Source organism: Hypoxylon fragiforme (assembly GCF_022984875.1).
Source record: "Hypoxylon fragiforme strain CBS 206.31 chromosome Unknown GGS25scaffold_9, whole genome shotgun sequence".
NCBI classification, from domain to species: Eukaryota; Fungi; Ascomycota; class Sordariomycetes; order Xylariales; family Hypoxylaceae; genus Hypoxylon; species Hypoxylon fragiforme.
Window position 1 is genome coordinate 1,076,420 of NW_026054764.1, and position 23,809 is coordinate 1,100,228.

Genomic DNA, 23,809 nt, shown 5'->3' on the forward strand with positions numbered 1-23,809 from the left:
GGTAAAGGCCAAAGGTTAAAGATGTTATCGTTAATCACGTTATCAGTGAGCTTGGGGAAACTTACAAGCTGTCCAGATCGGCTGTTGCCTACTACGTACTATCTAGCACCGGTAGGTACGATATAAACGCGACATCAGCCCTGATACAATAGTGCTTATATCCGATTGGCCAAATTGGCGCCACAGGCTGGGTAATGTGGGGTGTTTTAGATCTTTTATCTTTTCACTTGCGATTTCGTCACTTTTCACACGCTAAATTTCAATGCCATTCACTTATGAGAATATCAAAGGCTTGAAAATTGTCTTTAACAGTATTAACTATATGTGAAGCATTTCAAGAGTATCATATGTATGTAAATACTTGATGCACAAATTGTATAATTTTGCATACTCACAGAACTTATCTAGTTCATAGTCGCTGTTATACAACTAGGAGGAGTTTACTACCTAGAACCACACGTTCAACTGAGCATAGGTTCTACCACCTAACGCTTGCTTACAAGCAACTTCACAAAGAGACACATAAATCAGACACCATGTATCCCCTTACCTGCGTAGACGGGTACAGGATCCCGCTGCGCGATGAGGTTTATGTACTCGACATCATTCCGCTCATAGCTGGACCAGCTACCATATCCTCAGACCAGAAGCTCTCCCTCTTCAACCCAGCGAATGTGAGCGCGGGTCCACATATCAACCTGTCCACGCATCATGGCAACATAACCTGTGCGAAAGCATTTGACGCAGGAAGCGCCGTCGTATGCACGGCAGGCGAGGACGGCAGTGTATCTTTATGGGATCTGCGCCAGGATGCGCGGCAAGCTGAGGTGGCTCGACTGACAAGTGAGAATTCACAGTGTTCCCATTGTATGAGTCTGAATGTGACGCTGAGTAGTTATATAGATAATCAAGTTCCCGTTTTGTCCCTAGCATGCTCGAGTGCAGGTTTCTCTGTTGTAGCTGGCACCGAACTTCAAGATCACCAAGCATCAATATTAGTATGGTAAGAGCATGTCGCATCTCACCTTCTATCTCAGTCATGCTTATGCTGTATTCAGGGATGTTCGCGGAACGCCCACTCCGAAACTTCACTATAAAGAAGTCCACAGTGATGATGTGACAGAGGTCTGTTTGCATGCTATCCGTGGAAGACGTATTTTGCTAATCATTCGCAGCTTAACTTCCACCCTACTGACAGCAACATCTTATTGTCAGGATCGACAGATGGTCTTGTAAATATCTGCGATACTAGAATCACAGACGAGGACGAGGTTGTGATCCAAACTTTCAACCATGATGCTTCGATCCACCACGCAGGTTTCTTGAATTCCACCGAAGTGTTTGCTCTTTCTCATGACGAAAAGCTTGCGCTCTATGACATGGCCGAGAATCATGAAAACGGAGCAGCGACAATCAACTTTGGGGATATGCGCAATGTGCTTGGTTGCCAGTATATTGCCAACGTCTTCGCAAAATCGAATGGTGCCGGTGCTGTCATTGGTGCTGGAGCTCATGAGTAAGTTTAAATATGATAACCTACAAAATAGCCCCCTGACTAATTCACTTAACACCCGCGCAGTCAGGAAGCGTTCGAGCTAGTCCATCTCAACAAAGCTCAAGACTGGAGCTTCGATCGAGAGAACAGTGTGGGCTTGCCTGGAGCCCATTCTTCGGAGATAATCCGTAGTTTCTGCTTCTACGATGAAGCGCAGACGGTGTTTAGTGCTGGTGAGGATGGGTATATTAAAGCCTGGAAGCCCAACGCCTAGTTCAATAAATCGTTACGAATAGTATAGCCTTCTCAACCGTACTTGTCGTGCTTGTTTTTAGACTTCAAGTCCAATAGCCGTTCGTGATAGTCGCCCTCTCGCCTCGCCTTCTTTAGACTCCTAACCTCGTCCTCCTCAAGTCGTCTACCCACAGCATCCTCTAACTCTTTTCGACTGATCTTCTCCTTGGCCTTTTCCTCCTTCGATGCCTTTAGTCGGGGCTTAAAGCGGGCTTGCATGTGAACTCTTAGTGTCGTATCGAAGCTTATCTCAGTAGCGTCTCCGCGAATCTCAGGGGTGCCGTTCGGTTTCGTAGATTCCTTGATCGTCAAGAAAGTTTCTCGTTGCGATTGGATCTGGAATGTCCCTGGGGTGTCGGGGGTCGGAAGTACCGTCCAAGTTTCAAGGGCTGATATAGCTTCGGTTGTCGCAGTCAAGATACCGTATTTATCGCAGCTGAGGTATCTAGGCACAACAGGTTAGCTGCGATATTGAAATTGGGAGAGATAGTAAAAGAGTACACACTTTCCATATCGACCTTTCAATCTGAAATTCTCAGTGCCGTAAATTCTATTTACAACCCAGACTTGTCGCACGTCGTGTGGTTCAGCACTGGCAGGATTACCGTCGACGATATTCACAATAGGATCGGTGAATACCTTGCCGTTGGCATCGCAAGCTAGACACGTTGGTGGTTCGGTTGGAAGTACGATCATGACAGGACCCTGAACGTCTCCTACTACATCGGCGGATACCCAACTGTCATCATTTGCTGTTTCCTCCGAGGCGGCAGCGGCAGTACTAGCGACAGCGAGATTGCTTGGATCAGCATTGTCGGCTGTAGGATCGACTTCGGTTCGCTTTCTTTTCTTAGGCTTCTTTTCACCCTTGAAGGATAATGGCTTCACCATCGTAGAATCAATCAAGACTTGAGCGGATCTAGTAGATGTAGAACGTTTGAAGTTGGTGGGCGTGGAGTTAGCGTTAAGTGTGTCGTTGATAAGAGCTGCAATGTTGAGAGATAAACATTGCACAGTGACATTGACATTAGTTAACATTAACATTAACATTGTGGCGTCACTGTTAACCATGTGTGCACTTGAAGTCTAAATTATGGACTCAGGTACAAAGTACATAGGTACATAGATGTACGACATGTAGGCGACCCACCGGACTTTTCCAATTGAAAACCATACTATGTAAAATGGATATATCAATTATACATTATTCAATTACCCACAATCGTTCAGGAGAGACGGAAGACATCCAATGTTTGGAATTCATACAGTGAAGGTACATGATAATATACAAATCAAGTTCAAGTCTGGGGCGGGAAGCTCCTATAGCCAGTGCGGAGAAGGCCGCCAGTATACAACAATGGGGGGTTAGTTAGCTCGAGATTCACGTCTTTTTAAATTCCGACGATAACCTTTGGCCGAAGCTATTAACTAAACAACATATTCATATTTCAACCCCTTTCTCAAGTAGCACTCTTTTTCATGTCTTTTCTGAGATTTGGTATAATTCTCTGAATTTTATTGTCATTCTTTTTTTTTTTAAAAAAAAAGCAGAAACATACCCAGGTATACGACTACATACAATCTGCGATCATGGCGACAGCACAGCCTGTAGTAGTGTCGATAGCTGACCTCAAAAGTGGTAAGTGCATACTAAGTCAACAACACAATACCAAATTCACAAGCACCGGTCATCACATATTAACTTTTGCTCAGGAAACATCTCTTTTGAGACACTACAAGAAGCATTCGGCCCCGAATCTCTGGGAATTCTTGTAGTCAAAGATGTCCCAGCCGAATTCCCACAGCTGCGACGGCAGCTCTTGTCTTATGCATCTTACATGGGCAGCCTATCAGAGGCAGACTTCGGTGCGTCCCAAAGACACAGCCCACCAACGTGACTGATCGAAATTAAACTAACCAAACTAAAGAAAAATTCACAAACGAAGCAGCCATGTATCTTGTAGGCTGGTCCAAGGGCAGGGAGAAGCTCAAGGACGGGGGCGCCGACGAGTACAAAGGCTCCTTCTACGCGAACTGCGCATTCTACGTTGACCCATCGCTGGAATCAGCAACGCCCACGGAGAAATTCCCCCTCGAGAAGTTCCCAGAGTACCTGGCGCCAAACTCCTGGCCCCCCAACGAGATGCTACCCGGTTTCCGACCCACAATGGAGCAGATGTGCCGCCTCATAATCGACACCGCCGTGCTCGTCGCGCGCGCCTGCGACAAGTATGCCGAGAAGGAGATCCCGGGCTACCCCTCCGCCTACCTGGAGACAGTCGTCAAGTCGTCGTCCACCACTAAAGCGCGGCTGCTCCACTATTACCCCATGCCCGAGGAAGCGCTGGCCAAAAAGGGGCAGGAGGAAGAAGATAATTGGTGTGCGGTGCACAAGGACCATGGGTGCCTCACCGGCTTGACATCGGCTATGTTCATCGACGAGCTCAAGACAGACCCGACGGTGCCCGTCAGCTTCGGTAATGACAGCAAGGTCCCGAATTTACTGCCGACGCTAGACGAACTACCCGGATCACCGGACCCACAGGCCGGGCTGTGGATCAAGGACCGAAAAGGGGTGTCGGTGCAGGTCAAGATCCCACGGGATTGCATCGCGTTCCAGACAGGCGAGGCGCTCGAGAGGATCACAGGCGGCAAGTTCAAGGCCGTGGAGCACTCTGTCAGGGGCGCGTATGCCAAGGGAGTTGCTCGGAATACTTTGGCGGTCTTTACCCAGCCTAATCTAGATGATGAAGTTGACCTGGACCAGCATATTAACTTCGGGGAGTTTGCGAGGGGCATTATAGCTAAGAATACGGTCTGATGCTGGCCGCCGACGAGAATTTACTAAGATTATGGCCAGGGAGTGTGCTACATCTGGGCTACCAGAAGCTGTAGAAGGTGTTAGGGCATGATACGGTCTTTCATCTAGGCTGGAGGTTGTGGGAGATGAATGTGTTGGGAATGACGACAGGTTACGCTGGAGACCGCGAGGGCCAGGGGTGGGATAGAAAGGGGCGGTTTGATATTTTACTATGAGACGATAGGGGCATGACGATGAGGGCATAACCTCCTAAAACCTGGGAGAGAAACACATCAGAATTACCCTTGTAATTTGATCATTGGGAGAGAGGCTGCCACATCACGTGATCTCACTTCCCCCTTTTCTCTATTCATGACGTCCATTCCATCCTCCCCGCCTCCAATCCGCTGTGACATCAAACTCCAAATATCACCAAGTACGGCACTCCAAGTACTCCCCAGGTATGAGACTTCGAATGCTTTCTAATATGGAACTCTACATGCCCCTAAACGCAAAGTCTCAGCCATTTTCAGATATAGAGTCCCAGCCCTTTCGAATACGGCGCCTCAGAAGCCTCCACGCCTGAGGCATAGAATAGGATGAGTTAGTTATTTTGCTTAGCGAATCCGTTTTTGTCGCAATAGATCGCCAAATACCACTAAAGCTAGAAAAAGTCTTGACGATAACATCTCGTCCTGTTAGAAAAGCCCACGATAGTAGGAGCAAATGCTGTATTGATGGAAAGGGCCTTTGGCATTGCTGCGTCGTCCCACCCCAACAATCTAAGATTGACTTAACATCTAGCTGCGCGAATTGTAAATACCGGTAGAGGGAAATATGTTGACCACCCCAAGCGTTGGCTCTAGATTTGAGTATAGTGCCCCTGCCCCAGCTGTATACGTCAAATCCGACAAATCCCAACTGTAGAGCCAAAGAACTCTTAACAGGGAGATAATGCAGATACTATTCGTCACTCATCAGCAACTTGACTATGCAATATGATAGACCAAACAGATGTACTTACAGAATACCTAAACTAAACATCCCAGCAACGCCCAATTTCTTTAGTCATGAAATTCGTAGGCGAAATAGCATAGGCATCGGCAAGGCCACAATAAACACGTCGATCGTAAGGTTTGTAATTCCGGCGACAAGATATGTGATATTATCTCCGTCACAGTGGCCCCCTGGTATGCTTTTATCCCAATTAAACTCGACCGGAGTGCAAAGGATAAAAATTTCTAAGAAGACACTGATCCAGTAGGCTACGGATACTGTCATTGTGCCATAGCATATGTAGTGGAACTTTCTACCAGGGAATATGACGGTGTAGGTATCGAAAACTTGACGCAAGTGTTAGCAGAGGCCCAATGTATCTGCCCAGCCGGAAAAAGCTACGGTGATTTAACGTCAGCCAGGGGAGCGGGAAAACACTCAATAGTTATGCCCAACAAACCTTTAAGAATGTCGCAAACTTCTCTGGGCTTGTGGAAATGTTGCAGGTGCCTCAGGCACCTTTAGGCTCCACTAGAGCCATATGGCCCTTCCCTTATGGCCATATATATTGGCACTCCGCCATTGTAGTTAGGAATAAAGCAAGCTTTCTTCCTTTCCTCTTCCTTCTTCTTGGTTGCAGTTGTACTGCAACAGGAAAGAACATCATTAAGGTGAATTCCCAGACCACCCACCCAACAGGCTGTTACCGTGATGCGTCAGTCCATGTTTCATCATGGTCAGTTGCCAGGGGGCATGGCTCAACAGACGTACCTGAAATGGTAGACGAAAGTGAACCAATCGCAAGGAGAAGTATCAGCTGTCATGAGCGTGATATCTATGTTCTAGCCTGATCATGGGTACAAGGCGATCAGATTATTTCCTGATACGTTGGCGAAAAAGTTGCGTTGGTTACTGAACGGTGATATGGAGTGGGTAATGTACTAGGTACCTATCGTTTTCCGTAACGAAGTCAAAAATACTAGGTATGAGTAAATGAAATGTTGCATAAGCTGACCTGTTACCTAAGGCCTGATGAGGTGAGGTGAGGTGAAGTTTATTAAGTGTGACCCTAACCCTAGCCTCAGCCCTAACCCTGACATAACCCTACCCCTTGGTTGATACCCACGCCGCGACATTGGCAATGCAGGTCAGGGAACATGGCAGAAACTTCGCGCCATGCATTAGCGACTGACACATCAGCGAAACCAGGAGCGCCAATGCCATCAATAGAAGCCCGCATAACGATCATAGCCGATAGAGATATAAGCCTACGGAGGTGCAATCCAAATTACTTATTGTTACAATATGGAGATGCTCCCATCTATCCCAACAATTTGGCGTTCCAATTCCATTCTGTTTCTGATGAATGAGGGGCGAAGTATTATAGGGGTCTGGATGCTGTGAACCCATGTGGGGGGTGATACCATAAGAGCAGTTGATAAAGTCATGACCAGACGAAGAATCAAGGTGCTTAAACTGGAGGCTGCGACCACCCAGTCGCGATTTCGAGGAGAAAGGTAGTACAGGAGCACACCTTAACATACGCCAGGGTCACTGCGAGTAGCCCCAGAAACAGACAAATGTTATGCTTTTATATCTTGTATCTTGAATAGGGGCATTGTTCGGATGTTACTAGCTTTATTTAACTACCCAGCCATAGTCGCCCTAACTTCAGCGGTATTTACTTGAATGCAGTCATAGATCCCTAGGTACCAGGCAGATACTCGGCCCAGGTGGAATGACCTTCTAGATCGGAGCGTTTGACCTTGTCTCCATCTTAAACCCTGCTTAAGCCCTGTAAACACCCACTTAGTTAGATTACCCATACAAATTGTGTGCTGATCATATCTTAAAGTATGAGTATCCTAGGTAATTACATATACGGCGTAGTACTGTACCTATTATTGCTATCGGGCCCTAAAACCTTAAATCTAGAGCCTTCTCGGGCCGTAAAACGCCGGTTTCGAATTGATATTTAGATTAATAAGCCGGTTATTTGGATGGCACGTGATCACCCTTAAGGCCAACATACAATCGCTTAAAGCCTTAATTATTTAATATCCAACCTAAACGTTTAAAACATATAGCTATAATGATGCAACCGGTACCGATTAAAAGAGGATTTGATTGTCAATTAAATGATATAAGTCAAATATGGATGCGATACTTGGTTGCAAAGTTATTTAGGTATATATATCGTGGGATATCATGTGACATCTGATCATGTGACACCCTTAGGCGATCGTGTGCAGGCTCTTAGGGTGGCTTCAAGGGTGATCACGTGCGCCCGCCCGCCCGCCCAATTAGCTTATTTACTTGAATAACTTTACAACCAAATATCTCCCCAATTCGAAACCGGTATCAATCGATTCATAATTTAATGCGCTTTCAATTAATACCGGTTGCACTTATATAGCTACATATTTGAAGAACTTATTCAAGATAAAAAACTCAATTCAAAAGGTTCAATGTACGTAATACAGTGTATTTAACCATTCATAATTCATATTTTAAGATATGATCGCCATACAATTTGTTTGGGTAATGTAACTAAGTGGGTTTTTACAGGGTTTAAGATGGAGACAAGGTCAAACGCTCCGATCTAGAAGGTCTTTCCACCTGGGCCGCAGATACTGAGTAGCATTTGATGATCTTCAAATCCTAACCGGATCATTCCGACGTATGCATCTACATAAGGTATAATGTAGGGAAGTTATCCGGCCAAGAATGATCGGAACCACACATACATAGTTCTCTCGGGCATTTGAAATTACATCACTTTAGAGATATCTGGCGTGCCCCTGGTTGCCGGCTAGTCCCCCCGCTTGCTTAGCAAGCTTGGGACATATATAACTCCTATCCGGCAGTTGGTCCGGATCTCCAAAGTCAACAACATACCTATTTAATGCCAATTCTTGAAGCATTCGTACAAGTTTTATTAAGTAATTTGCAAACTCATTAAAAACATACAACAAGAAAATCAAGATCATGGCCAATTCAATCAAGAACGTGGTTGTCGTGGGGGTAAGTCAGCACCTTATTTATATCCCCTCACCCCGGAACAACCCACGCTAAACATCCCGAATATTTAATGTAGGCATCGGGCAGTCTAGGGAAAGAAGTCGCGCAGGAGCTTGTCAAGGCCGGCTTCAACGTGACCGCCTTCGCACGTGAGGACACGACGGCGACCTTCCCGTCGAACCTGACCGTGAAGAAGGTCAACTACGACTCGGTAGAGTCGTTGACCGCCGCGCTCAAAGGCCAAGATGCCGTCGTGTCCACGATCGCCACCGTGGCCGTCGGCAACCAAGGCCCGCTAGTGGACGCCGCCGTCGCCGCCGGGGTGAAGCGGTTCATCCCGTCGGAGTTCGGCATTAACACGAGAATCGTCGGCGACGACGTCATCGGACAGATTCTGGTGGGCAAGATCAAGACCCTGGACTACATTATCGAGAAGTCCAAGGCGAACCCGTCTTTCACGTGGACTGGTGTCTCAAGTGGCCTGTTTTTCGACTGGGTAAGTGCTGAAGAGGAAGATGCATCCTACAGGACCAAGGCAGCGACACTAACAGGTCTGCGCAGGGACTCAAGTACGGCTCCGTCGGCTTCTTCAAGGACAGCAAGACAGCCATAATCTACGACTCGGGCAACGAGCCCGTGCAGGCGTCGAACCTCGCCTTCATCGGCAAGGCGATCAGCGCGATCCTCGCGCAGCCCGAGAAGACCGCCAACCAGTACATCTCGATCGCGTCCTTCAACCCGACGCAGAACCAGATCCTGAAGATCGTGGAGGCCGAGACGGGCGAGAAGTGGAAGGTCGAGCACGCCACCACGGCGGAGGAGAACAAGATCGGGCTGGAGAAGCTCGGCAAGGGCGACTACAGCTCCTTCGTCAACTTCTTGAAGAGGCGCGTCTTCAGCGATGGTGCCAAGCTGGCTGTGGAGGGAGACAAGAATGCGATTGGCGTTCTGGGACTCCAGGAAGAGGATCTGACGGCAAGTGTCAAGGCATGGCTGAGCAGTTAAGTCAGGGCTGCTAGATAGGGCTTTAAATCAAGCCGGTCCTGCTAAAAGTGTGGAACGTCGCTTGCTGGTTAGGTACTTACGATTTATACGCACCTACTTAGGTATGAAGTCTTGCCGGAAAGCAAGTTGATACGAGATATATGAATAAATATTTGCATCCCACGTGGAATCATGTTCAACAGTCCGTCCGAATTCCGTAACATTGCATAGGCACCCAAGTCCCTACCTAAGTAACAGCTATATACACAAGAATCGACCCACCCTCCCCAACAATCTCACCTTTCCTTCTTTCTCACCGCCCCCCCCCTATCCATCCCCTCTCACCAACCTAAGCAAGAGCCGGCACCTCCCAAGGAGCCCAATCCGCAACCGCGACCGTCGCGCTGCTCTTCTCGACCTCCGGCGGCGCCGTCGTGCCCGCAAGAAGGAAGTAGTTGATATACGCAGTCAGCTCCGCCTGCTGCGACGACGGGAACTGGCAATGGCTATGCCCACCCACGAGCGAGAAGCCCATATTCGTCGGGACGCCCAGGCCCTTATAGATCAGCCGCCCGGCCTTCATGCACCCCGTGGTGCTGACGGGGCCGAGCCAGTCGATGTCGTTCTCGAACGCGAGGAGGCCGCGGGGGGCGACGAGGGCGGCGAGCATGTGGTGGTCCTCGGGCATGGTGTTGGTCTTGGCCGTGTAGGCGTTGAGGTTCTGGCTGAACCAGACGTTCTCGCCCACGATCTCCCCCGCCGTCTGGATGTTCTTGCCCTTGCTGTGCTCGTCGTCCGAGATGCGCCAGCACGCCGCCCCGCCGGACCCGGACTCCTGCGGCAGCGTTAGCGCGATGCGGTTCGCCAGCGCGCCGACGATGAAGGCGCCCTTGCCGTTGCGCGAGCACCCCGTCGTGCCGAGGCGCTTGGGGTCGATTCCCGTCTTGTCGGCGCCGAGCTGCTCGAGCCCGTCGATCACGCGGTCGACCCCCCAGGCCCAGGCCGTCAGCGCGCCGGCGGAGTGCGTGTTGCCGAAGAGCGTGTAGAATGCGCCTTGCCCGCGCGAGCTGCCGGAGGCCTGGGAGGCGAACTGGTCGTTGTTGAAGCCGATGGTGCCGACGGTGCCGGGGATCGGCAGCGAGGATCCGCCGATGGTGATGATGGCCGGGCCTGGGGAGGTGCTGGCCTTCTTGATGGCGGTGCTGATCGTCACGGACTTCGAGCCGACGGTGACCTTCACGGACATGGTGCTTCCTGATAGGGATGCCTCAACCTTGTCGGGCGGCGGGGGGTATGCGCCCAGCTCGTACTGTTGCAGAAGTTTGCTGATCTCTTGTTGGCGGCAGGTCCAGTCGGCCTTGCTGGCAACCTTCGTTCCATCCTCGTAGGTGAACGGGTCAGGGAGTTTGGCGAAGCTCACGGCTGGGTAGGTGTCCTTGAGCGTGCAGTCGCTAGTGTTCTGGCGCCGGTAGATGTCTGCGTATGGCAGAGCTGAGGCCGTGGAGCCCAGCAAGAGGGCGACTGTGAGACGCACCATTTTCTCGTGGAGTATCGTCTGATGGTATGTTGGGAGAAGGCGTGTTTCCAAAAAGGTATACTTCACCGATTAGCCATGGAAGGCTCTGGGTAAGTAGGTAGGTATGGGGACAACTCTTATACGTCCCCTAGGTCGCATATACGGCAAAAAGGTGCCTCGCCAACCCTGCTAATTTCCGGTTGATTGTGCGGTCCCGGAATATGAAAGGCTGAGTAACTTGCCATTTTTGAGCCGATACAGGTGTTGAAGTCTGCTGGTAAGTGGCTCTGGCCAAGTCTCGACGTCGAAGGCGCCCCAGTCTGGATAGTATGATAAAGTATGAATCTCTCCGTGAAGTGTGACGAGACTTGACCCCCTTGCACCGAGACCTCCTTGGCACTTTAGAGACGATGTCTAAGCGGTATAGATCAGGGGTATATCCCCAGCTCCAAATGCGGAGAGATTGGTCAATATGGCTAATAGCGAACGTGTATCAACCTTGGAATTCAACGTAGCATTAATATAATCTTTCGATCACCCGCGGGAAACCCATTCTGGATCTATTCCATCGCTCGATTTGGCTAGATACATTCACATGACCTGGTTCTGGTAGGCTCGCATAAGAATATCTACTGCGATTATAGCTGTATGTCTCAACCTGAAGTCTACCTTAAGGGCAGCTGATGGGTTGTGCATTAATATAACACAAGACATATTAACGAGTTAACTCCTCGTAGCTGTCCTGGCATCATCAACACAGGCGAAAAAAAATAAACAACCCCTGAATTATATTTCTTTAGATGTGGCTAATCCCCAAGTTGGTATTTTTAGACATTCCCACCCCGATGATCCGGACCTGACGTTCTTGAATATAGCCGAACAGACAGCGTTGCATTAAACCGCCTTTTGCACGCTCCGAATTTCCGCACGCGGTTAAATCATGGTGCGAAAGCGTCTACACCAGTCCCTTCACAGGATTCTGGCCGTTACTTGCTGAGATGGCTCAATACATCAAACAGATGTGAGCGGTTTCCCCAGGTTTCTTGGCGGCCGGTAGTTGCTGCGACAGTTCTCTTAGGTAGACCAACCAAGGTAGCGAAGAAAGGAATAGTGAATCTGTTTCAGGAACAGGCCTGGCCATAGGAACATTACAACTTCAACGCTAGAATGCATCGCAGGATGGAGCTACCGCTCTTGGCAACATTGCTGGTGTTGTTGGCTCGTTCGGTCGTCGCGCACGGCGGTCTGGCGAATTATACAGTTGGTGATACTTGGTACCGAGGGTAAGGTTGCCATGAGGCTCAGTAATAGAATGCACGGCTGACATTACCATATAGATATGATCCCGATTCGCCTAGGGAAGAGCAAGAAGACCAACCATGGATGGTCCAGAGATTATGGGCAAGCATCGACCCCATCTTCTCCGTCAACGACACCGGCCTAGCCTGCAACACCCCCGGGACCGCAGCGCCATCATACATCCCCATCGCAGCCGGTGACAACATCACAGCCGTGTACTGGTACTGGCTGCACCCCTACGGGCCCATGTCCGTGTGGCTAGCCGACTGCGGCGCATCATGCGAGGACGCCGACGTGAACGACCTGAACTTCTTCAAGATCTGGGAGGCCGGGCTGGTGGAGGGGAACATCGTGGAAGGCATCTGGTACCAGAAGCAATTCCAGCACTGGGACGGGAGTCCGGATCTCTGGTCAGCCACGATTCCGGCGACGATCAAACCAGGCCTGTACATCGTGCGGCACGAGATCCTGAGCATCCACATTGCGAACAAGCCACAGTTCTACCCCGAGTGCGCACATCTGAATATCACCGGCAAGGGTACGGCGGTCCCCTCGCCCGAGTACTTTGCCAAGTTCCCGGGATCTTATAAGGAGGATGGTAGGGCATTTCCATAGCCTCTATGTTGACGAGGATGGCTGCTAATTCTGCTAGACCCGTCGATTAAAATTGATATCTACTCCAACGAGATGAAAGTAGCTACGGTAAGATTTTAATTAATGCCTTTTTCTATCGTGAAATCTAATCTCTATACAGAACTACACGATTGCCGGTCCACCAGTTTGGGATGGGTGAGTACTGAAGACCCCAAAGTACCTTGCTAGAGTTACAAACAAATTAACCCCTAACAGACTCGTAAACAAATATTGTCAGGATTGCTAGACGAGTTACTTGGGCACTTCACAGTCTATAATGACTGGCATGTTCAGTGTCATACACTCTCATCCCCTCTGCGATCCCGTCTTCTAGAAGAGCCCCCGGGAGGGCTTGTTAATGGATTCATAATGCCGGTTGAGGGACCGCGGTCGTCGACGGAGTCCACATCTTGTAGATTAGCCCAGCTGGCCGTTGGGGCAGAGTCTGATTCAACGGGCCCGTATCTGTTACGAAGTGGGAGGTTATCTGCTGCCGTCCGCTCCGCACTATTGTCTCTCTTCACATATTTCTGTTTCTTTGGCTGACCGCCACCGTGGTCACCTCTCCACAGGCCACCGCCCACAAGATCGGTAAACTTTCCCCCTTTTGCGAGCAGTTCGTCGTACGACCCAGACTCTACTACATGTCCTTGGTCGATAACTATGATGCGATCTGCCATACGCATCATTTCCTTGCTGTGTGTTATAACCACAACGGATAGCTCGCGTCGCCCCTTACGACGTGCATCAGACATGCCCAATGCGTCATTGCCATCGTAGATGCTTTTTTGAGCAGAACCCATTAATGATTCAATGGTTTTCCTTACGGCTTCGGCACCTTCCGCGTCTAGTGCGCTCGTGGGCTCATCGAGAAGCAAGAGCTTAGGCCTCCGAGCTAAGGCCCTCGCAATACAAATTCGCTGAGCCTGCCCGCCGCTAAGCGTCTGGCCACCGTCTCCAACAAACGTATCGTAACCTGCTTCCAAGCTGTGGATAAAGTCGTGAATCCCCGCCTCTTTAGCCGCTCGTTCAACATTGCTTTGATTTCGTAAAGACGACTCCTCCGGTAAACCGTAACGAATATTATCTGCAATTGAAGCAGGGCACAGAAAAGGCGTTTGGGGAACGTAGCCAATCTGATCCCGCAGACTAATGGTGCTGATTTCGGTAGCTGGGATTGAAGCAAAGGTCAGCTGCTGCCGATGGTCCCCAACCCCCCGTCGTCCAACTGATGAGTCTGGTAAGTACAGCCCCATAATGATAGACGCGATCGTACTCTTGCCGCATCCAGAGGGGCCGACGATTGCGGTCGATGTGGCGGCGTCAATGCAAAGCGAGACGTTTCGAAGCACGGAGTGATTCAACGACGGGTAGGTAAACGACAGGTGTTGTAGCAAAATAGGGAAAGGTTGTATAAGTTTCACCTTTCCTCTGGATTCGTAGGGAGAGTCAATGGGCAGATTGACATAATACAGAAGTCGAGAGGCAGCGGACTGGGCAGCAGCGCGACCTGATATAGAACTAGCTATACCGACAACAGACCCCACGCCAAGGATGAGCAAATTGACAACCTGCAGTATCTCTTGTACCGGTGGTCCACCAGACTCGGTCAGGAGGCGGGTTGCATACCAGAATGTGAGGGCCATGGCGAACCAATGCAGCGACTGCCAGCCAGCAAACGGGAAAGCCGCACGGAGCACTCTATCAACGCCGACCCCAAAGATCCTATCGGTACATTCAGAGTATTTCCTAGTGAAGAACCGTTCAAGTGTTAGAGCTCTAACGACGCGTATATTGATGAATGTCTCAGTAAAGGTTGCGCTCGCGTGGTCGACCATCTGGTTGTATCGTGACTGTGTATCGCCAACCATACTACCACAGACTACCATAATGACAGCGAGGCCTGTAGCACCCGCGATAGTTACAAGAGTGAGCTTCCAGGATATTATTAAGGCCCATGTGATCGTTCCCGTTACCATGACGAAGAGGACCAATGACTGAGGAGCAATCCTTCCAACGAGATGCTGCATAGACTCTGCATTCTTGTCCATGCATTCGCTTATGTGGTTAGCTGAGTGTAGTGGCTTACCAAACCACACCTTTGGCTGCTGCAAGACCCTATTGAGCGCTTGCACACGTAGAGCGTTTGCCCAAGCCTGGCCAACTAATAGCATCAGGTATATATTGAGATACATGGATACCACTGTGAGCGTAGTGATGAGCAGTAGATAAAGAGCCCATTTCCGCGCGGCAGCCATCTGATCTTCGGCGGAATACAATACGGCTAGAAGATTCGCGAATACAAGATTAAAAGCCGGGACTGCGCCTGCGTATAGAATGCACATCAATAATCCAACGACGAAACATGTCCTTTCTCTCGGAGTCAAGGATGGCCAGATCGTCTTGAAGATGGCCCACATAGATACAGGCTGCATTATCTTCACGCTGTCGTCTTGGGTATCACTGTAAGGTTTAACCGGATCCGTGGACGCGCCGTCAGTGGCAGGAACACGTCGTCGATCTTTCAGAGTAGAGCGACCTCGACTATCCCGCACCTTATTTCCCAGCTCTTGGAGATGTATGAGACTCATTCTTCTTTCCTTTGCCCTCCCATGGCCAATATTAGCATGATCCGATCCATGGAGGCCAGTCCTCCACGACGTTGACATGCGCTTCGTGAGGGTTATAGCACCTTGGATAATTGGATTTTGTGCCTCTGACACGTCCATCCATGATGGCACGGTGGCTTCCGCGTCACCACTGGACGGTTGGTCAGTCGAAGTCATAGAGGCCAATGGAGTAGGTCTGGGCGGTAAGGTGTTATGTTGATGTGAGTTGACAAAAGGCCAGAAGTAGCCCGATGTTGGATGGGATTCTTCGGCTAAGACGTCTTCCGCCTGGGATGGGTTGGCAACATCGATGACAGTAGATGGCGCGAGTAACGCGGCAAACACAGTGCCTTCCTGCTTTTCCAGATATTTGCGGAAGCCTTTCTGTACTACACGCGCATTGTCCAAGACATACACAAATTCATCCCCCTTTATCTCCGCAACCTCGTGAGTGATTACAATAGTTGTCTTCCCCTGCCTCCAGTGCCTAATCGCATCCATAACCAGTGTGCGACTTAGCGGGTCTAGTCCGCTGGTAATTTCATCCAGGATGAGGACCGGTCGGTCACGTATCTTTGCCCTTGCGAGAGCTAATCGCTGTTTTTGGCCACCACTGAGGCCGTGTCCGTTGGCTCCAACGTCTGTGTCTAAGCCCCTGGGGAGCGTAGCAAGCGTCGATTGAAGCAAAGCAATCTCGCATGCAGCCTCCACTTCTTCCCTAGAGACCTGCTCGGGGTCTTGACGTCCCATGGCCACATTCATGAAGAAGGTAGTGTTGAAAAGCGCGCTAGCCTGTTGGATTAATGTGACATTGTTGCGGACCCATTCAGTGTCGAGAGTTTCGAGCGGGTGCCCATCTATTAAAACGTCGCCGCTAAGTGGTCTGTAGAATTTCAACAATAAGTTACTCAGCGTGCTCTTCCCCGATCCACTCCGCCCGACAACGAAGTATAACTGGCCTGCTTCAAAATGGAGAGAAGACTTTTTCAAGACAAGTTGGTGTGGATTTGACGGATATGTAAAGCTGACCTTGAGAGATCGCAGCGTTAGTATCGAATGGTAGGTCGAAGAACAAAACTGAATCGCCAGCCAGCAAACTCACTTGATTAATCTGTATTTCCCCCAAGCACTCTGTTGGACGATGTCCACCGACCATTCGGTTCACTTCACGTCCCCCTTCCATTTCGCGAGTGATAAGAGATAGCTCCTTGCTAGCAGAGATCCCTCTCTCTAAGCCCGCCCACCTTTGGGCGATGTGCCCGGCAACACCTATGGCGGCAAGGGCCGCATAGAATGTTCGAACGACACTTTCCGCGCTCATTCCTCCGCGTACTAGGATAGCAGCAAAGTAGAACCCGAGCACGAACATTCCATCTGTCCAGAACTTCAAATAACTTTGTAGCAACGCGTACATTCTTGCCTGTACCAAATATTGATGACCAGCCCGTCGGATAGCGGTGGTATATTGCCAGGTTTCGTGGTCAACAGCATTGAAAGCTTTTACGAGGTCAATGGACGTGACTGAAGCTATCGCATACTTAGATGCACGGCTACGCTCTCGATCTTGCATTCTCGTAGCGATCACTGCCTTGCGCCGGATGAGAACAGTTATAACAAATGTTATAGGACCGGTAATGGCAATCATCGATGTAAGTTCCCACGAACCTGAAAAGGCCAAACTGAGACTCGCAATCGATGCAAGTATATCGACGAACAAGTAGCCAAGCAGTGTCGTCGATGCCCCCTGAAGCTCTTGAATTTGCCTATCTAACTATCAGCGATGCGTGTTGATGGCAAAAGATTGGGCATTGTAGGGTAATGGTACGTTTGTATTCCCACGAGCAGACTAGCAACCCCGTTATCTTGAAGGTCAAACCATCCCAAGCCCTTTTTCAATAAAGCGTGGAACACTGCTATACGGGCATCTTTTGCTTTTAGCTCGCCGCAAAGTGTCCAAAAATACAAGAAGGTATAATTCACCAACAAGGACGCCCCGCCGAGAGAAGCTAGAACAAAACTCCAGTACGACATTTGGCCAAGAGCATCATTCCCAGCGAGCTTCCCGGACCCAAAATCGGAAATGACACCAAATACTCGCCCGATTAAGACAGCCGAAGAAGCTCGCTGGGCAGCTAGAGGTAGTGTTGTTAAGATACCTAGGATAGCCGGGCGCTTGTGTTGCCATGGCACAAGGGTGAGCAGACTTTTCAGTACAGATAGTCGCGGTCGCCAGGTGGCAAGGCCAAGCAAAGCTTTGCGAATGCTCAGTTGCGGCTGTCGTTGCGAGTCCATACTAGCGACCGAAAACGGATGGATTTGCTGTGTTAATTAATTCGATATACGAGGGCAGCTGGGACTGTCAGATTCAAAGCAATGCAGCATGGTCGCAATACTTGCCTCGCGTCGTGGGCATTTGGCCGATGACATTACTGTAGAATTTCTAAGAGGTAGTCAATAATACACCAATAGTGATACCATGGAATAAGAAGGGGAAATTGACCCTCTATCAATCAGTAGGTAGGTATTGTAATGCCTCGTGCTAGCTTCCAAGATTCCCAATGGCGAGGTTCTTTGTTCGACTGGTGCTTTGTGGTGAATTGCAAGCAATAAAACCCATAATACTAAATTTGGTTGCTATGGCTTAGGCACGTACTAACCCTAGGCACCTGGTTTGAATGAAGTGAATTTTCGAGTTCAAGCTCCTCTCCCATGAAGGCCAGACTGTCGAAGTAATCTTCAGAGTTCGAACCGCGAATCTCGCGGTTGAAAACATGTGATAGTTCACTTGGAACTAAGAACAGGTTCGCTCCTATTTGGCCTAAGAAATTGCCCAGTATTCCTATATGAAATCATGTGTTCATTCATTCGTGATTCCAGCCATGACTTGTGAAGACAGTGGCGTTAAAGGAATAAAAAGAGATCCTTGCAAGGGGGCTATGGAATATCTAGCTAAATGCTACGGCCCTCGTCAAAGGGCTGAGGATTGTAAATTGTTTTCACTTAACTTCATTGCCAGATCGCAGGACGTCACAAGAGTGAGGCCCGGATCGGCTTAAGTATAGTATCCTGATTTTGTTTACAGCCAATTCTATAGTTCTCGTAGGAGTATGAGGTTGGACGCATGAAGAATCGGTAGATAACTTGCGGCAGTGCCTATTGTTGTCGATCAAGTATGTAGGTCTTGTGGCTATTTAGAACCATTGGCCTTCTCGTAGATCCAGTCGTTAAGTCCTGCCCTATTTCTTGCTATTTCGACAGCATAGAACTGCATTCTAGGAACTAGGATAGAGGGATTTGGTTAGTAAGTGGTCAATGTTTAGCTTCAGACAAAGACAAAAAAAAAAAAGCAAGGTACCGAATATAGTAGTGTCCTGTTCGTATTCTACTTTGGGGCTCGTCCGAAGCATAGTGCCAAAGTTGTAGTCATCAACCTTGTTCTCGTACGCCATCATGAACTTGCGCCACTGTTCCTTTCCCGCCTTGCTTTTCATGTCATCCTCGTTGATGGTTTCATTGGGATCAAAATCGGGGAAGGCTATCTTGAGATGAGCCAAGATATCATCATCTATCTTTGTCAAACGCAAGGATGAGCCTTTGACCTTCTCGAGGACGGCCCAATATGTTTCAAGGTGCTGGACCGCTACTCATTTCACAAGAGTACAAATTAGAAAAGATAGCAGGCGAAAATGTTGCGACTAAAAACGAACCCTTGACTGCAAATTGCTTCTCAATCTGTTATAGATATTTGTTAGATGGAATGAATCCTTCGCAAGTGTCCAATAGAGATAGATCTTACGTCCTGCAGATTGTCTGCCTTATCGGCATTGAAGTTCTGCGGAACCGGGCCGGACATCTTGGTAATTTCGTCCATCTTGATGGATTCAGCTGTGGAGAGCGTGTTGGATCCTGTACGTGATAAAATTGACGTAGGAGCAAGAAATTATTATTTCGCAAGCACCTTGTTGGGTTTTGGAGGGGTATCCATCCCGTTAAATGCATATCCATGGATGCATGTACTGAAGGAAGTCTATCCAACTCACATGTGGGTCTTAATGAATGAGTAATCACCAATCCCGGCATTTCTATGTTGAACATTGAATTCTTCTTATTCTTCTTTCTTTAACATTTAACTACATCTATATACCTAGTCATGTTATGCTATTTGCAAACATCATGATCCATTAGTTGTTTTCCGGTTTTTCCCTTCTACAGTTTATTGAAAACACGTTCCTTTCTTCAGCTACCTAGTAGCATATTAGTAGTGGTAGGTAGATACCTAACCTAAAGATTGCTCAGCTCTCTTCAAAGCCTACAAACAACATCGAAGCAGGTTATAGGGTGGCCTTGTATTGGTCTTCCCCCTATTTCCGTTCAAGAGCCTAGGTACTTAATTATCAGCAACCTGTATCCAAAACATCCACGGATAGTACTCACAACCGCAAATGAACTTCTTCTTCGGATCTTCTCCCCAAAGAGGACCAATGCCCATGGCACTATTGTCAGCACGGTAGCTATTCCTCCCAGCAGTCCACCGGTCGCATCTTCTCCCAGGTTTTGAATCAGCGGTCCCGTCACGAGAGGGAATACTCCACCGAGCACGTTGCGGCAAAAAGATTGCGCCGCCAACGCTGAAGATGCGTAGGTTTGGTACGTGTCCGCGAGGTAATTGAACGTAGCCAGATATATATAAAATATGCCCATCGAGGCGAGTAATATCGCAAAGGTCGGAACCATCCAATGGGTTGACGGCTGGGCTGCGAAACCAAATAAGTAGAGGCCCGCTGGGAGCAATACCGAAGTGAAGCAGGTGAAATACAACCGCGATTCAGGTGACTCGGCTGGAAATTTCCGCCTTACAAAAGACCAGAATGGGGTCGCCGCTGCGATATCCAGGCTGGTATCTGAACTATCAACCTCCGAGCTATCAGATCTAGATTGCCATTTTGGATGCTTGAGCATGCTCTCTTGATATATGCCGATAGTCGTCGCAAGAACGGAACCGATAATCATCGCAGCAAAGACATAACCAGACTGTTCAATGCTGAAGTTATACTGTCGCTGGAACACAAGCGGTATAGACCCAAAGGTCAGGTAGAGTATGGCCCATGCGAAAGATACCCAAAGCGAGAAGAAGAAGACTATAGGCTCGGTAAATAAAAGAGCGAATGGCCTAAACAGCGATACCTTCACCATCGTAGTGATTGACGCTCGCTGCTCATCCTCTTTGACTATCCATCGGATCCGCCGTAACTGTAGATGGCCTCTTGACCTAGAATAATATTCTGGTGCAGCTATTGATGAATGCGGTCCCGCAATCGACTTCTCTTCGTTCGGCGTCGACAAAACACCAGAATCCACGGTTGATCCAGCAGTGAAGACACCGAAGACACCCTTCTCCTCTAACTTTTCATACCACGCGTTCAAACACTTCGCCTTCCTGGATAAGAGTACTGAGCCCCGGCTCTCTTTGAACAAGCTTACGACAGCAATCATCAGGACAAAGTCTATAATCACTACACTCAATTATTAGTAGTCATTAACAAACTCAGTATAGATGTGAGTTTCTTTCCAAAATAGTCTCGTAGGTTCTATGAGAGGCCAGGTTCTTAGGCAAGAAAAACGACACAAGAGACTCAAGCTTTCAATCAACGTACCTTGGTGCCAGAATACCCATTTCCATTTATCTCCCTCACTTCCCCACTGCTGCACCATGACGGCAGAAACAAGAGGACCGAGACCTGTGCCGATGAGAACAGCACCACTAAAAAGCGCCATCGGCGTGTTGCGATCCTCCTTCTCGTACATATCAGCAATAACTCCGCCCACCATTGTGCTAAATACGCTTCCACCGACACCCTTGAAGAACCGGGCGATCAGCATACCTGACAAGTTTGTTACCACGCCGCAGACTGCTTGAAAGCAGACGAAAACGGCACCGGCGATGGCGAAGATAGGGTACCGTCCGTTAATCTCAGAAAAGGGGGCGAGAATCATCGGGGCGATTGCGAAGCCGGTGCAGAACGTCGTAACTCCCGCCAACGCGCCCTGGCGCGATGTCTTTAGATCCGCGGCGATCAAGTCTGCTGACACGGAATACGCACCCGCCGCATACGCCGTGAAGCAGGTAGCCATGCAAGATATCCCCACCATGATCCCTTTCCGTAATTTAGGCCAGGTCTGTGGGTCTGTGTACTGCGATATGTCGGGACATGGAGGAAGACCGTCGTGGATTGGTCGCTGATCCCCCGCGACACTATGTACCACTGGCGTGTCGAAAGTTAAGTAAAGATAAGTGATAGGAGTATCCGCATCGGGTCGTGATATTTCACCGGCGCCATTCTCATGAGTAGCTCTCCCCAAAATTTCCATTTTTGCCATAGAATTTGGCGCCTGCACTCCTATTAATGTGCTAGATTGTGCCGCTCGATACTTCTCGAGTACCTCATCGCTGCCAAGAGATGGACGACCGTTCGGTCTATCGTCTATAGCACGCTCAATCCCATCCTCGTCGTTGATTGGTTCCATACCTTCGGTAGTATGAGTAAAGGGAATGGGTAGTATAAAAAGGCTTGGCTTAGGCGACTGCCGGCAAGCTATAAAGAAATAAATACCCAGGTATAGTTAAGAGTTCTACATGCAGCACCGTTGCTTCTACACCGTTTAAATGACATCGTAACGAAGCAATGGCCAAACGTAAATATGGTCCGCCGATATAGGGTTTATTAAAGGGAACCCGAGAAGCGACAATAGGTACCGACTCTCCCATCCGAAACTCGGGTGCTACTACATACCTAATAGCACCCTAGGTAGGCAATCCCAATCCATAGAACCAACTACCTAAGATACAGGATGTTAGCAGCGTATAGGCAGTTCCCCACCTATCAGACCGGCATAAGTTTGGTGAGGGACGCCTATTCCCGGTTCTATTCCCGCTAGTTGCCGGGTGAAATCAACGACTAGGGAGTTGAATGGGTAGTAATCGGGAGCGAGCAGTGATATCACACTTTAAGTTTAATCGGTGAACAAACATACATATGTATTATATAGTTAGTCAGTCATGAGGCTATACCTTATCCGCCTAGTACCTCCCCAAGTAAGTCATAGCAGGCACTAGATAGGCAGTGATCTCCGATGGTAGGAAAGAAATGCTAGGTAATCCCAACATCGAACTCTACCAGGTACGTGAACTTATACCAACCTGGTACCATCTAGCCGCATTCTCTGTGCAAAAAGCTAAATTTCCTGGGTTAGGTATGTGTCTTGATATCGATACCGATTCCTTTCAAACTACATGTAGGCATCACTGATATCTACTGCATACTTACTTTTGTCATACGGATCTTCAGTATGAAGACATTCTATGACGACTAGAAGTACCGAGAAAGTACGGTATTTACTCAGAGCCTGAATCCAGTATGGAATCAATCCCTGGAGCACAATCATTATTCGATACCTAATAGGCACCAAGCCACGCTGAAAGCAAATATGCCCAGTCTTCATGTAAGCTGTATATGATATGACAAAATGACCTCAAAAGGAATTACTCATGACTTGAAGCTTCCCCAGACTATGTAGGTAGGTAACTACGAAGGTTGTGGCCAAAAGTTTAGACCAAGATATACCTCCGCCCCACAGTGCGCCACTCTTTTTTGGGCCTCTACCAATAATAGGTATACATTTAACGTCAAATCCCCCACAACCCTTAAAAGTATAGCACCTTATAGCACACTTAAGCGCTATAATGTGCTATAAACTTAAAGCTTTCAGTCCTAAACAACCTTAGATTATTATACACATATTTACATTAATTTAATAAAGAAAAAAAATTACAGAAATTTCTATTATCAAATACACTAATTAAATAACGTAATAGCATATTTAATATTTATTAAATAAATTTATAAGGCTTTATAAGTAGGTAAGTATATTGGCGATGATATTTCTTACAGTGGTAGAAAAGTGGAGGAACTGTGGGGCTAAGGTATATCTTGGTCTAAACTTTTGGCCACAACCTTCGTATACATGTCTTTATATTTGAGCATTGTCGGAAGGCATCATCTGAAGATCTACTGAGCAGCCTAATCGTTTCAATGCGCCTTAGAACAACGTATTCTCAAAGGCGATGCTATTGCCTTCAACAGAACTGAGTAGTATGGCTAAGT

At 48.5% G+C, this 23,809-nt stretch overlaps 9 protein-coding genes across 9 annotated transcripts; 4 read left to right on the forward strand and 5 right to left on the reverse strand.

The window, feature by feature from the left end:
- Positions 1 to 289: 289 nt before the first annotated feature.
- GGS25DRAFT_447150 (WD40 repeat-like protein) lies at positions 290 to 1,785 on the forward strand. The gene is made up of 6 exons (XM_049258794.1): positions 290 to 349; positions 416 to 843; positions 904 to 1,003; positions 1,059 to 1,125; positions 1,176 to 1,516; positions 1,580 to 1,785. The coding sequence occupies exons 2-6, from the start codon at positions 537 to 539 to the stop codon at positions 1,767 to 1,769; spliced, it is 1,005 nt and encodes a 334-aa protein (XP_049112972.1). The 5' UTR covers positions 290 to 349; positions 416 to 536; the 3' UTR covers positions 1,770 to 1,785.
- A 16-nt stretch (positions 1,786 to 1,801) lies between these two features.
- GGS25DRAFT_525353 (actin-crosslinking protein) lies at positions 1,802 to 2,680 on the reverse strand (the record flags this gene model as incomplete). The annotated part of the gene is made up of 2 exons (XM_049264760.1): positions 1,802 to 2,234; positions 2,295 to 2,680. The coding sequence occupies 2 exons, from the start codon at positions 2,678 to 2,680 to the stop codon at positions 1,802 to 1,804; spliced, it is 819 nt and encodes a 272-aa protein (XP_049112973.1).
- Positions 2,681 to 3,269: 589 nt separating this feature from the next.
- Positions 3,270 to 5,000, forward strand: GGS25DRAFT_447170 (Clavaminate synthase-like protein). Its single transcript, XM_049258795.1, has 3 exons — positions 3,270 to 3,428; positions 3,503 to 3,655; positions 3,718 to 5,000. Exons 1-3 carry the CDS (start codon positions 3,380 to 3,382, stop codon positions 4,608 to 4,610), a joined length of 1,095 nt encoding a protein of 364 aa, XP_049112974.1. The 5' UTR covers positions 3,270 to 3,379; the 3' UTR covers positions 4,611 to 5,000.
- Positions 5,001 to 7,975: 2,975 nt separating this feature from the next.
- On the forward strand, positions 7,976 to 9,790 carry GGS25DRAFT_506769 (NAD(P)-binding protein). Its single transcript, XM_049262342.1, has 4 exons — positions 7,976 to 8,055; positions 8,154 to 8,609; positions 8,683 to 9,102; positions 9,168 to 9,790. Exons 2-4 carry the CDS (start codon positions 8,574 to 8,576, stop codon positions 9,609 to 9,611), a joined length of 900 nt encoding a protein of 299 aa, XP_049112975.1. The 5' UTR covers positions 7,976 to 8,055; positions 8,154 to 8,573; the 3' UTR covers positions 9,612 to 9,790.
- Positions 9,791 to 9,939: 149 nt separating this feature from the next.
- GGS25DRAFT_534576 (carbohydrate esterase family 15 protein) lies at positions 9,940 to 11,716 on the reverse strand (the record flags this gene model as incomplete). The annotated part of the gene is made up of 1 exon (XM_049265786.1): positions 9,940 to 11,716. Exon 1 carries the CDS (start codon positions 11,125 to 11,127, stop codon positions 9,940 to 9,942), a length of 1,188 nt encoding a protein of 395 aa, XP_049112976.1. The 5' UTR covers positions 11,128 to 11,716.
- Positions 11,717 to 12,285: 569 nt separating this feature from the next.
- GGS25DRAFT_525357 (lytic polysaccharide monooxygenase) lies at positions 12,286 to 13,198 on the forward strand (the record flags this gene model as incomplete). The annotated part of the gene is made up of 4 exons (XM_049264761.1): positions 12,286 to 12,389; positions 12,444 to 13,003; positions 13,058 to 13,107; positions 13,160 to 13,198. 4 exons carry the CDS (start codon positions 12,286 to 12,288, stop codon positions 13,196 to 13,198), a joined length of 753 nt encoding a protein of 250 aa, XP_049112977.1.
- Positions 13,199 to 13,310: 112 nt separating this feature from the next.
- GGS25DRAFT_534578 (P-loop containing nucleoside triphosphate hydrolase protein) lies at positions 13,311 to 17,939 on the reverse strand (the record flags this gene model as incomplete). The annotated part of the gene is made up of 3 exons (XM_049265787.1): positions 13,311 to 16,676; positions 16,750 to 17,410; positions 17,473 to 17,939. The coding sequence occupies 3 exons, from the start codon at positions 17,937 to 17,939 to the stop codon at positions 13,335 to 13,337; spliced, it is 4,470 nt and encodes a 1,489-aa protein (XP_049112978.1). The 3' UTR covers positions 13,311 to 13,334.
- Positions 17,940 to 18,834: 895 nt separating this feature from the next.
- On the reverse strand, positions 18,835 to 19,518 carry GGS25DRAFT_525359 (DUF757-domain-containing protein; the record flags this gene model as incomplete). The annotated part of the gene is made up of 4 exons (XM_049264762.1): positions 18,835 to 18,926; positions 19,003 to 19,287; positions 19,355 to 19,379; positions 19,444 to 19,518. 4 exons carry the CDS (start codon positions 19,516 to 19,518, stop codon positions 18,835 to 18,837), a joined length of 477 nt encoding a protein of 158 aa, XP_049112979.1.
- Positions 19,519 to 19,726: 208 nt separating this feature from the next.
- On the reverse strand, positions 19,727 to 22,637 carry GGS25DRAFT_506786 (MFS general substrate transporter). The gene is made up of 3 exons (XM_049262343.1): positions 21,302 to 22,637; positions 20,082 to 21,160; positions 19,727 to 20,026 (listed from the first exon to the last, which is right to left on the reverse strand). The coding sequence occupies exons 1-3, from the start codon at positions 22,170 to 22,172 to the stop codon at positions 20,009 to 20,011; spliced, it is 1,968 nt and encodes a 655-aa protein (XP_049112980.1). The 5' UTR covers positions 22,173 to 22,637; the 3' UTR covers positions 19,727 to 20,008.
- Between the last annotated feature and the right edge of the window lie 1,172 nt (positions 22,638 to 23,809).

What these genes read in the sequence shown, in the direction of transcription:
- GGS25DRAFT_447150 (XM_049258794.1), top strand. Translation starts at nt 537, where the DNA reads ATGTATCCCCTTACCTGCGTAGACGGGTACAGGATCCCGCTGCGCGAT. An exon ending in TGAGGTGGCTCGACTGACAA is followed by an intron (nt 844 to 903) that starts GTGAGAATTCAC and finishes GTAGTTATATAG; the next exon opens with ATAATCAAGTTCCCGTTTTG. An exon ending in CAAGCATCAATATTAGTATG is followed by an intron (nt 1,004 to 1,058) that starts GTAAGAGCATGT and finishes TGCTGTATTCAG; the next exon opens with GGATGTTCGCGGAACGCCCA.
- GGS25DRAFT_447170 (XM_049258795.1), top strand. Translation starts at nt 3,380, where the DNA reads ATGGCGACAGCACAGCCTGTAGTAGTGTCGATAGCTGACCTCAAAAGT. An exon ending in GATAGCTGACCTCAAAAGTG is followed by an intron (nt 3,429 to 3,502) that starts GTAAGTGCATAC and finishes ACTTTTGCTCAG; the next exon opens with GAAACATCTCTTTTGAGACA. An exon ending in CCTATCAGAGGCAGACTTCG is followed by an intron (nt 3,656 to 3,717) that starts GTGCGTCCCAAA and finishes ACCAAACTAAAG; the next exon opens with AAAAATTCACAAACGAAGCA.
- GGS25DRAFT_506769 (XM_049262342.1), top strand. Translation starts at nt 8,574, where the DNA reads ATGGCCAATTCAATCAAGAACGTGGTTGTCGTGGGG. An exon ending in AGAACGTGGTTGTCGTGGGG is followed by an intron (nt 8,610 to 8,682) that starts GTAAGTCAGCAC and finishes TATTTAATGTAG; the next exon opens with GCATCGGGCAGTCTAGGGAA. An exon ending in GTGGCCTGTTTTTCGACTGG is followed by an intron (nt 9,103 to 9,167) that starts GTAAGTGCTGAA and finishes AGGTCTGCGCAG; the next exon opens with GGACTCAAGTACGGCTCCGT.
- GGS25DRAFT_506786 (XM_049262343.1), bottom strand. Translation starts at nt 22,172, where the DNA reads ATGGAACCAATCAACGACGAGGATGGGATTGAGCGTGCTATAGACGAT. An exon ending in ATGGGTATTCTGGCACCAAG is followed by an intron (nt 21,161 to 21,301) that starts GTACGTTGATTG and finishes AATTGAGTGTAG; the next exon opens with TGATTATAGACTTTGTCCTG.